This window comes from Schistocerca cancellata, chromosome 3 (genome assembly GCF_023864275.1).
Source record: "Schistocerca cancellata isolate TAMUIC-IGC-003103 chromosome 3, iqSchCanc2.1, whole genome shotgun sequence".
NCBI lineage: Eukaryota > Metazoa > Arthropoda > Insecta > Orthoptera > Acrididae > Schistocerca > Schistocerca cancellata.
Genome location: NC_064628.1, coordinates 775140529 through 775154690, shown reverse-complemented (window position 1 = coordinate 775154690; position 14162 = coordinate 775140529). Strand labels below are relative to the sequence as shown.

The following is a 14162-nucleotide window of genomic DNA, read 5'->3' as shown; positions in this document are numbered from 1 at the left end:
ATTCACTCAATTTGATTAATAGTCGCTTGTGAAGAACGGTATCAAAAGCCTTCTGGAACTCTAGGAATATGGAATCGATCTGAGATCCCTTGTCGACAGCACTCATTACTTCATGGGAGTAAAGAGCTAGAGCTGTGTTGCACAAGAACGATATTTTCTGAATCCGTGTTGGTTATGAATCAATAAGTCATTTTGTTCAAGTTGATTCATAATGTTTGAGTACAGTATGTGCTCCAAAATCCTAAGGCAAATTGAGGTCAGTGATATTTACTAGTCTGCCCAGCCTGTGATGTCCGACGTCTGTATCCAGGCGTGGCCGCCCAACCTCACGGCGTTTGGACGTGGTTCACCTTCGTTCCGCCACGTGTTGAAGGCACTCACCACATGACTCCTCGAACACCCAACAAATCGTACAGTTTCAGAAATGATCGTGCCGAGCCTTCGGGCGATCACAATCTGCGCTCGGGCAAACTCAGAAAGACAGCGCGCCTTCCCTATGCTACACACGGGCAGCACGTTCATGTACCGTGCGTGTGTGTGACTAGCAGTCATTTCTTGTCAGGTGACTCTGCTGTCGCCTAGACAGGTTTATGTCGATAGTATGTCAGTGGTGATAATGTTCTGGCTGATCAGTGTATACTGCTTCCCGGCAAAACGCTAAACGAGGTGCAGCCTGTTACACTTGAATAACGATTACCGCTCACTGACAATGTTGAAAATTGGCGAGAACTAGTCCTGCTGCAGGTCGAGACACAATAATAATGAAACAGTGCAGAGTAAGAACAAATACCGAACGATGCTACCCCTTAATGAAGAGGGAGTGCGCCGAGGTATAGTGAAATACTAATAGTCAAGAGAACTGACGAGACCAGCCCAGGCAGAGGTCTGAGACTGCGTTTAGGGAAACACGAAACGATTGCCGCAAAAAGCGTTTGGTGTGCACGCTATCGCGCCACGTCGGAATTGCTACGGATTAGCACGCGAAAACTTGGCTTGGTTCAAAAATAGCTCTGAGCACTATGGGACTTAACATCTGAGGTCATCGGTCCCCTAGAACTTAAAACTACTTAAACCTGACTAACCTAAGAACATCACACACATCCATGCCCGAGGAAGGATTCGAACCTGCGACCGTAGCGGAAACTTGGCTTGGTTCAAATGGCTGTGAGCACTATGGGACTTAACATCTGAGGTCATCAGTCCCCTAGAACTTAAAATTACTTAAACCTGACTAACCTAAGAACATCAGACACACCTATGCCCGAGGCAGGATTCGAACCTGCGACTGTAGCGGTCGCGCGTTTCCAGACAGAAGCGCCTAGAACCGCTCGGCCACACCGGCCGGCACGCGGAAACTGATTACTGACCACGCTGCATTGCGTAGCGCGATCAATGGCCATTATGATGTAACCATAGCGGTCGCGCGGTTCCAGACTGAAGCGCCTAGAACCGCTCGGCCACACCGGCCGGCACGCGTAAACTGATTACTGACCACGCTGCATTGCGTAGCGCGATCGATGGCCATTATGATGTAACCAGCATGCACATTCGTACATGATGGTGCCACCTCACTCGCGAACGATGCTCACAAACTTACACCTATTACGAACTGGCTTCGACCTGAGTGTCTCCCGTCACTCTCCAGCACCCGATGACACTGTCTAGCTCTGCCGACAGGAAGAGCAGCTTCGTGACCTACCTAACAGGCGCGCCTCTAGCGGATTCGTTCCGACCCGTGAAGGCAGTGTCGGCGCCTTCGCAATTGGGACACTTGGAATAGGTCTCCCGCAAAAACATTGATCGGTGCGTGTATTCCTCCGCTGAAAAAGAACTGAAATTCAAACTAGCGGCTATTGTGGCCTTCCAGTGCTCGTGGTCGTGCGGTAGCGTTCTCGCTTCCCACGCCCGGGTTCCCGGGTTCGATTCCCGGCGGGGTCAGGGATTTTCTCTGCCTCGTGATGACTGGGTGTTGTGTGATGTCCTTAGCTTAGTTAGGTTTAAGTAGTTCTAAGTTCTAGGGGACTGATAACCATAGATGTTAAGTCCCATAGTGCTCAGAGCCATTTGAACCATTTTGAACCTTTCAGTAATACGCTGCACTGTACCAAGTCTATGTTAATTAAATGATACATCAGAAGATTATAATGTCACATGAGCCGGGAGTCATGTTACTAGGCACACCTATGAGCGTCCCTAATTGCCGGGGAAAATTCATTTGACATGATTTACAGGCAGATAATGAACTCGACTTGCAAACTGCGCCTACGATTAGCCTGTGACATATCAATCGACTCGTAATCTAAAAAATGAAGCTAAATCTGTTATAAAAGAATTGATAAAATTTTTTAGGGCGCTCTCCCTTTGTCGGAGTGGTGCACTGGTTGCTACTTTGCCTCCATGTGTTCTGTGGCTAAGTAGCACATTAAATCAATGCAGCCGGCCGGTGTGGCCGAGCGGTTCTAAGCGCTTCAGTCTGGAACCACGCGACCGCTACGGTCGCAGGTTCGAATCCTGCCTCGGGCATGGATGTGTCTGATGTCCTTAGGTTAGTTAGGTTTAAGTAGTTCTAAGTTCTAGGGGACTGATGACCTCAGATGTTGAGTCCCATAGTGCTCAGAGCCATTTGAACCATTTTTTTAAATCAATGCAACAACATTGCACTTCGTACTCACGTTATGTTCTCTGGTACTGTCGTTATAGACTCGGTAAGGCCTCGAAAGTGTGTATATGTCAACCTAATTGTTAGATATTCTCTGAATAGATATTAAATATTAAAATAAATTTACTGCAGCCTACAAAAAAATTTTATCTCTTAAATGTATGTATAAACAGGATATTCAGTGCAAACCGATCATTCATTGTATTGGTACATAACTTGCTTCTGTCATTTAGGCAGGTCGGACATTTTGTGCCATATCAACTTGCATTTGGGAATGTCTATACCGCCTAAATCGTGATTGTGTGAAGTAAATGAGTAGTAATTTACAGATTAATGACGGAAAGGTATTCCGAACGATTACATATGTAGCGGAAATGCGACGAGTCCGCGGTTATACTTGCGAAGTCGTGTACTCGCTCTCCTCTCTGAGCGAGTCGAGTCCACTTGTACCAGAGAACAGCCTCAGGTGACGAGTGGACAGCGGCGGTGACGCACGGGTCGAGTCTGCGGGCACACGGAAACCGAGAGCTGGAAGATGACCTCACAGGACTCGCTGGATATTTTAAAGCGAGTGTCCGGAGCTCAGTTCTGATCCCTACCGGAAACCAACCAAGAGCCTGTCGAAGCCATGCCACGCAGTATCGCTGCTGCATTTCGTTCTAAAGACTAACCAGCTTGCTATTAGGCAGCTTGTCGTAATGCGTGGGCTCTTCAGTGTATCTTTCATATGCATGCATATAGATCATTGGGATACTTCTGTAGTTATGATTAGGATATAAATTTTCATTTACCTTTCCCAAATGTCCAATGTGCTCTCCATCGGAGTTATGGCAAACATTCAGTCGACAGTTGAACTCGTCACAAATTTTATGAGCGCATCTGTTTCTGCATTGGTATTCAAAACGCCTTATGTCGCTGTGTTATCGTCATCTCGACTCGACGCGTATTATGTAATGAACGGACTGCACCCAGCAGACATCTACCGGCAACCGCAAGAACTAGGAGCGTAACTGGCGCCAAAATAAACTTTTAGTTTCAGCGCGTAAGTTAATATTTGTGGTGTCACCGCCAGACACCACACTTGCTAGGTGGTAGCCTTTAAATTGGCCGCGGTCCGTTAGTATACGTCGGACCCGCGTGTCGCCACTATCAGTGATTGCAGACCGAGCGCCGCCACACGGCAGGTCTAGTCTAGAGAGACTCCCTAGCACTCGCCCCAGTTGTACAGCCGACTTTGCTAGCCATGGTTCACTGTCTACTTACGCTCTCATTTGCAGAGACGGCAGTTTAGCATAGCCTTCAGCTACGTCATTCGCTACGACCTAGCAAGGCGCCATATTCAGTTACTATTGATATTGATATTGTGAATCATGTACCTTCAAGAGCGACGTTCATCATTAATGGATTAAAGTTAAGTATCAAACTAATTACGTCCGCTTTCTGAATTCTAATTCGTTGTCATGTTCCAGACCTCACGTCAGTATAGTCCTTCCCTCCTCACGCCAGCCAGCGTGAGCTAAAATGCGTGCATTTCGGCCTCCACTAGTAACACGATGTTGGCTCTTCTGCCAACACAACAGTATTCACTAGAGGTTTCTATTTTCATCATGTAGAAGTTTTCAGAGTATTAGTCGAATTTTTAAGAAGATCCTTTACTTTGAAGCTATGAACATGACTCTCTCTGTTTTCCGGGAGTGACTCTACTGGCATTTGTTTGATACAGTGGCGCATATGTCCTCGAATTTGTCATCAGTGGGAAGGCTATAATGCACCCAGAGAAGAGGAGGAGGCACCGAACTGAAACTTCATGCGTTGAGAGTGCATGTGATGTTATTTCGGTGATTAAATTTACAAAGAACTTGGGAATATGAGACCATTTATCAATACGACTTTGCACCCCCTCTAGGCTGGTTACGTGCACTGATTCGTTATATCCTCTTCTGAGGTACGCTGGCCTAAATACTAGCATTGAGAGGGAGTTGACTTAAGGGCTGGTAACACGCATGTTGTATCGGGGGCCACTGGATTATCTCAATGTCACGTAGACATTTCATAGAGACACGTGCCGTATATGAAAGAGCATTGTCGTGTTGGAAGATGGCATCATGATACTGTCGCATGAAAGGTAACACATGAGGACGCAGGATGTCCATGAGGTAACGTTGTGTCACCACAGTTCCCTCCTCAATCATACCAGCCGTGACGTGAAGTCATATCCGACGGCTCCCCACGCCATGAGGCCAGGAGAAACACCGCAGTCTCTCCAATACATGGGACCTCTCCCAGGTCGCCATCATACCCGCCCGTGAAGGTCATTCGGGTGTAAGGGTACAAAGTCTCTCTTACATACACACATCAAAAAAAGGTTTGCATCACATCGGTTCCCAGAACTCCCGAAGGTAGACGTTGACTGTGGATACTGTATCACAGACACACCTTCGACCGTTCAGTCATGTCACTAAACGCACCCAAAGATGTAAACAACCATGCATGAGCAGCGCCTATTAGACGGAGGGGGTCCGACGGCCGATCAGTTCCAGTCATTCCACCAGGAAGGAGGCACACGACTCGTGTTGTCTGTAGTTTAACCATACATAGACGGTCAATACTGCGGTTCGATCGCGTCCGCATCGTTACTTTGTGCCAGGAAGTGCTCTCAACAAGGGAAGTGTCCAGGCGTCTCGGAGTGAACCAAAAGCGATGTTGTTCGGGCATGGGAGAGATACAGAGAGACAGGAAATGTCGATGAATGCATCGCTCAGGCCGCCCAAGGTTTATTACTGCAGTGGATGACCGCTACCTACGGATTATGGCTCGGAGGAACCCTGACAGCAACGCCACCGTGTTGAATAATGCTCTCCGTGCAGCCACAGGACGTCGTGTTAAGACTCAAACTGCGTGCAATTGGCTGCATGATGCGCTTCTTCACTCCCAACGTACATAGAAGTCCATCTTTGCAACCACGACACCATACAGCGCGGTACAGATGGGCCCAACACTGTGCCGAATGGACTGCTCAGTACTGGCATCACGTTCTCTTCACCTATTAGTATCGCATATGCCTTCAACCAGACAATCGTCGGAGACGTGTTTGGAGGCAACCCGATCAGGTTGAACGCCTTAGACCCACTGTTCAGCGAGTGCAGCAATGTGGAAGTTTCCTGCTGTTTTGGGGTGGCATTATATGGGACTGACGTACGCCGCTGGTGGTCATGGAAGGCGCCGTAACGGCTGTACGATACGTGAGTGCCATCCTCCGACCGACAGTGCAACCATATGGGCAGCATATTTTCTCAACATAGGCACCAAGTCTCTGTAAACAAAAGTCGGAACGTTCTACCAATTGCTCAATTCTTCTACTGCAGAAAGCCACTCTTTGGTCAAGAACCCATTCGATAACTGCCGTGTGAATGTCCTCAACACTGTTGGAAGAGTCTTTTCTCCCCAGGACTTCTGCAAGCTTGCTAAAAAGATTGAAATCGCATTGTGCGTGATCTGAACTTTCCGATCACGTCACCGGCGTCTGTGAGGTCTTGGTCAAAATTGGCGGCGCCGTTTCACTACAGCTGGGTACTTGGGCTGTTGATAGAATATCAAATGGTTCAAATGGCTCTGAGCGCTATTGGACTTAACTGCTGAACTCATCAGTCCCCTGGAACGTAGAATTACTTAAACCTAACTAACCTAAGGACAACACACACGTCCATGCCCGAGGCAGGATTCGAACTTGCGACCGTAGCGGTCGCGCGGTTCCAGACTGTAGAGCCTAGAACCGCTCGGCCACCCGGCCGGTGATAGAATATAGATATATCGAAAGCTTTTCCAAAAACATCGTTAAGTATCGGCGACATATATTCAAAAATATACCAATATATCGATATGGAAATGACAGTATAGAGCGCCAATATTTTCATGTTATATTTTTTCGTAGTTTTCGGTAAATGTTTGAAACAGTTCTTTTGAGACTGTACAACATAATTTGCTTCTAGTTGTCAAGGAGTCTTACTACTTTTTGAGCTTTCATCTCTCCCAGTCTTTCTCTTTGAATGAGGGAAGCAAGTATAAGTGCCACAATGGCGAAGGCCGATTGCACTGGGGGGAGCGGGGAGGGGGGGGGGGGTGGCGGAGTGAGTGGAATAACAAGATTTCCGATGTGAAAAAATAGCACACCAGTTGCATTAAAAAAAAAACAATTTTTAACCTAACTAGTGTGCTGTAGGCGGTGACGGGTTGCTGTGGGGGTGGAGACCAGACATCGAGGTCATCGGTCTCATCGGATTAGGGAATGACGGGGAAGGAAGTCGGCCGTGTCCTTTCAAAGGAACCATCCAGGCATTTGCCTGGAGCGATTTATGGAAATCACGGAAAACCTGAATCAGGATGGCCGGACGCGGGATTGAGCCTTCGTCCTCCTGAATGCGAGTCCAGTGTGCTATCGACTGCGCAACCTCGCTCAGTGCAGACGGTGACGTGTAAGGGGAAATGTTGATGTAGTAGGCGCTCGGCGCCGAAACTGCAGCGTATAACTTCACCACGTAATTTTGACACTATAACTGCTAGGTCGCTGGCGTTTGCAGAAATAAAAAAAAAAAAAATCGACTTGAAGTGTTCCAGACAAATCCGATACGTGACGAAACCGAATAACAGACCCATGCGACACATTTTATTGTCGTTTACGCGCAGTTACCATTGTTATCGAGGTGGTTATCACAAAGCGTGAACGTGCGTGGTTTTCCTTTCAATTCATGCTCTAAGGGCTGCTAGCTTGTTAATGTACAGAATATCCAGTAATAAATCAATACTTAAATGTACAGCGCTAAAAACGGCAGTACATTTCCAGTATGCAACCGACGTTTTTAAAGACCGATAAGTCTGTATTACTACGTCGATATATCGATACGTTTCTTCGATACATCGGCGGCGTCTATTACATCTTCTTAATATCGATATATCGGAATCCCGATAGTTTTAAAAATATCACCGGCCTTAATGTATACGACATTGCCTTTGTTCCATATAATGTCAAAATTTCACGGTGCAAATTTCTGTGTGCAATTTAGTCGTTTTTTCCCACCAGGATAGTAGTGTCCTGCCTGCTTCAACTTTGGAGTACTTTTCCGTTGCCGCTCTGTGGTGCATCTGTCATCCATACAGCAGAGGAATTGCATCTGCAGCAAACCCTGAACGTATACTCTCTTCCGACAATACGTCTCTATTGTCGCACAATGGTTCTCAGCGTGGGAAGACATTTGACTTTCTGAAGTCCTTACGTACATACATATTGTGTGAACGACCATGCGGTACACAGCGGAGGATACTTTCTACCACCGTTAGTCAGTCCCTTTCCTTTTCCGCTCGCAAATGAAGCGCCTGTCTATATGCTTCGGTAATTGCCTTCATTTCTCTCATCTTGTTCTCATTGTTCTGATGCGAGATACGTGTTGGTGATTGTAGGGTCGTTTTGCAGTCTGTCGCAAATGCCACCTCTCTACACTTTCTGAATACTGTTTGCTAAAAGAAAGCAATGTTCCCTTCAGGAATTCCCATTTCGGTTCATGAAACATTTACCTAGTACTCGCACGTTAATCGAACCTTCCGGTAACAAACCTAGCGGCACGCCTCTGAATTGTTTCCGTGTCTTCCTTGAATCCGACATGGTAGGGATCCCAAACACTCGAGCAGTTCTCAGCAGTGGGTCACACTAGTGTTCTACAAGCGATCATTCGCCTTCCCTAGAATCGACGATATGTGCTTGTTCCATTTCAAGTCGCTTTGCAACGTTAAGGCTAGATATTTAATGTGCATCTACATCTTTTACATGGATACTCTGCAAATCACATTTAAGTGCCTGGTAGAGGGTTCATCGAACCACCTTCACAATTCTCCATTACTCCAATCTCGTATAGCACGTGGAAAGAAAGAACACCTATATCTTTCCGTACGAGCTCTGACTTCCCTTATTTTATCATGGTGATCGTTCCTCCCTATGTAGATTGGTGTCAACAAAATATTTTCGCATGCGGAGGAGAAAGTAGGTGATTGGAATTTCGTGAGAAGATTCCGTCGCAACGAAAAACGCCTTTCTTTTAATGATGTCCAGCCCAAATCCTGTATCATTTCTGTGACACTCTCTCCCACATTTCAAGATAATTCAAAACGTACTGCCTTTCTTTGAACTTTTTCGATGTACTCCGTCAGTCCTATCTGGTAAGGATCCCACACCACGCAGCAGTATTCTAAAAGACGACGGACAAGCGTAGCGTAGGCAGTCTCCTTAGTAGGTCTGTAACATTTTCTAAGTGTCCTGCCAATAAAACGCAGTCTTTGGTTAGCCTTCCCAACAACATTTTCTATATATTCATTCCATTTTAAGTTGTTCGTACTTGTGATACCTAGGTATTCCGTTGAATTTACGGCTTTTAGATTAGACTGATTTATCGTGTCATGACTGTATCAAGCAGCATCACTAATCTACATCTACATCTACATCCATACTCCGCAAGCCACCTGACGGTGTGTGGCGGAGGGTACCTTAAGTACCTCTATCGGTTCTCCCTTCTATTCCAGTCTCGTATTGTTCGTGGAAAGAAGGATTGTCGGTATTCTTCTGTGTGGGCTATAATCTCTCTCATTTTATCCTCATGATCTCTTCGCGAGGTATACGTAGGAGGGAGCAATATACTGCTTGACTCTTCGGTGAAGGTATGTTCTCGAAACTTTGACAAAAGCCCGTACCGAGCTACTGAGCGTCTCTCCTGCAGAGTCTTCCACTGGAGTTTATCTATCATCTCCGTAATGCTTTCGCGATTACTAAATGATCCTGCAACGAAGCGCGCTGCTCTCCGTTGGATCTTATCTATATCTTCTATCAACCCTATCTGGTACGGATCCCACACTGCTGAGCAGTATTCAAGCAGTGGGCGAACAAGCGTACTGTAACCTACTTCCTTTGTTTTCGGATTGCATTTCCTTAGGATTCTTCCAATGAATCTCAGTCTGGCATCTGCTTTACCGACGATCAACATTATATGATCATTCCATTTTAAATCACTCCTAATGCGTACTCCCAGATAATTTATGGTACTAACTGCTTCCAGTTGCTGACCTGCTATTTTGTAGCTAGATGATAAAGGATCTATCTTTCTGTGTATTCGCAGCACATTACACTTTTCTACATTGAGATTCAATTGCCATTCCCTGCACCATGCGTCAATTCGCTGTAGATCCTCCTGCATTTCAGTACAATTTTCCATTGTTACAACCTCTCGATACACCACAGCATCATCTGCAAAAAGCCTCAGTGAACTTCCGATGTCATCCACCAGGTCATTTATGTATATTGTGAATAGCAACGGTCCTATGACACTCCCCTGCGGCACACCTGAAATCACTCTTACTTCGGAAGACTTCTCTCCATTGAGAATGACATGCTGCCTTCTGTTATCTAGGAACTCCTCAATCCAATCACACAATTGGTCTGATAGTCCATATGCTCTTACTTTGTTCATTAAACGACTGTGGGGAACTGTATCGAACGCCTTGCGGAAGTCAAGAAACACGGCATCTACCTGTGAACCCGTGTCTATGGCCCTCTGAGTCTCGTGGACGAATAGCTCGAGCTGGGTTTCACATGACCGTCTTTTTCGAAACCCATGCTGATTCCTACAGAGTAGATTTTTAGTCTCCAGAGGAGTCGTTATACTCGAACACAATACGTGTTCCAAAATTCTACAACAGATCGACGTTAGAGATATAGGTCTATAGTTCTGCACATCTGTTCGACGTCCCTTCTTGAAAACGGGGATGACCTGTGCCCTTTTCCAATCCTTTGGAACGCTACGCTCTTCTAGAGATCTACGGTACACCGCTGCAAGAAGGGGGGCAAGTTCCTTCGCGTACTCTGTGTAAAATTGAACTGGTATCCCATCAGGTCCAGAGGCCTTTCCTCTTTTGAGCGATTTTAATTGTTTCTCTATCTAACGTTACAGGATTCTTTTTCCTGCTCATCTGCATTAAATTACATTTTTCCCACATTTGGAGCAATCTCTCAGTGGTCACATGAAACAGAAATTGTATGCAAGTTTCTCTGTACGCTGCCACAGTCGCTCAAAGATTACGCTTCCCGATTCACTTCAGCGTCACCAGCAAACAGTTGCAGAGTGTTGCTCACCCTACTTGTTAGATCGTTTTATATATACATCGTGTCCCAGTGGGAATGGTCAGTATTCAGGGATGTGATAAGAGCGACTATACGAAACAAAAAAGTCTAGTAAACATGGGATCTAAAATGCGTACCTTTAGAACAATGAGCACTTGTTCAGTACAGTAGCGAAGATGAGCAAGTTATCATAGTTTTTAACGTACGCGTTTTTGAGTCCATGTTTACTGGAGTTTTTTCTTATTTTGGTCCATACTATCACCTCTGAAAATATGGAAAGCAAAGAGCTTGCAGTAGAAGAGGTTTGTTTCACAGTATCGAAGATGAAGAGGTGCTCATAGCTCTAAAAATTATGCAATTTAGAGCCCATGTTAACTGGCTTTTCTGCTTCGATAATTCAAGAACAGTCTTAATCGCGTTTATTATTGTTATAATACCGCCAATCGGTTTCAACCCGACGTAGGGGTCATCTATGTTTCCTGCCGTTATGTAGACAGGAGTGACACCACCAGCAGTCGACCAGTGGTGTAAACGCCCAGAAGATGACCCCTACGCATGGTTGAAACCGGTTGGCGGTATTATAACAATAATAAATGCGATTAAGACTGTTCTTGAATTATTGATTAATCATACTAATCGCTGCTTCTCTCCACAACCATGTTGTCCAAAAATTTTCTGCTTCGAATGGGTGTTCCTGACATATTCCTGAACGTCCATTATAATTATCCGGGCTGTTATGCCGTGGTCGGTTGATAAATTCTGTGTCAATTCCCAACGTTTCGTCCCCCTCTGCGGTGGACATCTTCAAGGGGGTCTGTAGCTCAGTAGCGAGCCAGTGGGTGTGTTGGACCTTCCCTCGAGCTACAGACCCCCTTGAAGATGTCCTCCGCAGACTGGGACAAAACGTTGGGAATTGACACAGAATTCATCAACCGACCACGGCATAACAGCCCGGATAATTATAATGGACGTGATATTTCCGGCCGTGAAAGTCTACATTTTAGTATATTCCTGAATACCGACCATCGATCCTGAGATACAGTGTGTACATCTACATCTACATCTACATTCTACATCTACATATACATTTATACTCCGCAAGCCACCCAACGGTGTGTGGCGGAGGGCACTTTACGTGCGACTGTCATTACCTCCCTTTCCTGTTCCAGTCGCGTATGATTCGCGGGAAGAACGACTGCCGGAAAGCCTCCGTGCGCGCTCGAATATCTCTAATTTTAAATTCGTGATCTCCTCGCGAGGTATAAATAGGGGGAAGCAATATATTCGATACCTCATCCAGAAACGCACCCTCTCAAAACCTGGCGAGCAAGCTACACCGCGATGCAGAGCGCCTCTCTTGCAGAGTCTGCCACTTGAGTTTGTTAAACATCTTCGTAACGCTATCACGGTTACCAAATAATCCTGTAACGAAACGCGCCGCTCTTCTTTGGATCTTCTCTATCTTCTCTGTCAACCCGACCTGGTACGGATCCCACACTGATGAGCAATACTCAAGTATAGGTCGAACGAGTGTTTTGTAAGCCACCTCCTTTGTTGATGGACTACATTTTCTAAGTACTCTCCCAATGAATCTCAACCTGGCACCCGCCTTACCAACAATTAATTTTTTATGATCATTCCACTTCAAATCGTTCCGCACGCATACTCCCAGATATTTTACAGAAGTAACTGCTACCAGTGTTTGTTCCGCTATCATATAATCATACAATAAAGGATCCTTCTTTCTATGTATTCGCAATACATTACATTTGTCTATGTTAAGCGTCAGTTGCCACTCCCTGCACCAAGTGCCTATCCGCTGCAGATCTTCCTGCATTTCGCTGCAGTTTTCTAATGCTGCAACTTTTCTGTATACTACAGCATCATCCGCGAAAAGCCGCATGGAACTTCCGGCACTGCGTGCCTGATCCCAACATACTAATACGAATTACTTTTCCACGGGTTTTTATGTATATTGGACCTATTCGTTAACCCTCAACTGTGCTGGTATTTTCCGGTTGCCCTTATACACACCAAATTAGAACATTATGTTTTCAGCAGGCTGCAAAATTATGAACAAATGCAACGCAGTTCCTTGAGAGACATGTTACTGACAAGTTTTACATGCTAAATGGGTAAATAAAGTAGAAAACTGAAATGTTTATGTTTCTTGTTGGTTTGAGCGTGCTGCCGCTCGGTAGTGAAGTATGCGAAACACTTATCACAGTTATTTCCTCGACACAGAAACTTTATACAAGCTAATTTACGGGTCGTATAGCGTGAAACAAACCAAGCAAAAATCTCTATGAGCTCAGCACTGTCGTAAATATTAATGAGAGCAATTGTCATTAACGGTTAGCGTGAACAGAACAAAAGCAATCTTGAATGAAATTTTCACTCTGCAGCGGAGTGTGCGCTGATATGAAACTTCCTGGCAGATTAAAACGGTGTGCCGGACCGAGACTCGAACGCGGCACCTTTGCCTTTCGCGGGCAAGTGTTCTACCAACTGAGCTACTCAAGCAGGACTCACGCCCCGTCATCGCAGCTTTAATTCCGCCACTACCTCGTCTCCTACCTTCCAAACTTCACAGAAGCTCTCCTGCGAACCTTGCAGAACTAGCACTCCTGGAAGAAAGGTTCGCAGGAGAGCTTCTGTGAAGTTTGGAAGGTAGGAGACGAGGTACTGGCGGAATCAAAGCTATGACGACGGGGCGTTAGTCGTGCTTGGGTAGCTCAGTTGGTGGAGAACTTGCCCGCGAAAGGCAAAGGTCCCGAGTTCGAGTCTCGGTCCGGCACACCGTTCTAATTAGTCAGGAAGTTTCAAAAGCAATCTTGTCACTTTGCTGGGGCACTCCTGGCTGTACCCACGTCTGCGATTGAACACTCGCCGTCCACGACAACGTACTGGGTTGTATTACGCAAAAAGACTGTGGTGCATTCACTCTAGGACGATTTCGCGAAACAGCCGGCTCAGGATGAGTTCGGACAATGACGGGACGTACCTGTTGCTCGCCTCCCTCCTCTCGGCGCATGCCGCTTGCACGCTCCCGCTGACGGCCACGGCACTCATCTCGCTGTCCTGTGCTAGCGCTCGTTGCTGGTTCCCGAGCACTCGTGGTCCCGTGGACTAGCCGCTGCGCGCCAACGCCGGCGAGTTTTACACCGCCCCGGCTCTCCGGAATGCTTTCCCTTTCTCCGGCACGTGACCCCGGCACACGCGGCGCCAGCGCCGGCAGCATCTTCGCTTTCCTCCTTTCGTAATCCCCGCGATCCCTAGAGCGACCTCGCGGGCTAACAGCCGTAAGCAGGGGTGCCTCCGCTCTGAAGCAGGGTGCCTCATTCT

General features: G+C 46.4%; 1 protein-coding gene across 1 annotated transcript in view; it reads right to left on the bottom strand.

Moving 5' to 3' along the window:
- The window catches only part of LOC126175817 (luciferin sulfotransferase), an 87294-nt gene extending 73364 nt beyond the window's left edge, over nucleotides 1-13930 (bottom strand). The window contains exon 1 of the mRNA XM_049922808.1: nucleotides 13822-13930. Within this exon, the coding sequence (XP_049778765.1) occupies nucleotides 13822-13889 (68 nt within the window). The 5' untranslated portion in view covers nucleotides 13890-13930. The remainder of the gene's footprint in view (nucleotides 1-13821) is intronic.
- Nucleotides 13931-14162: the final 232 nt, after the last annotated feature.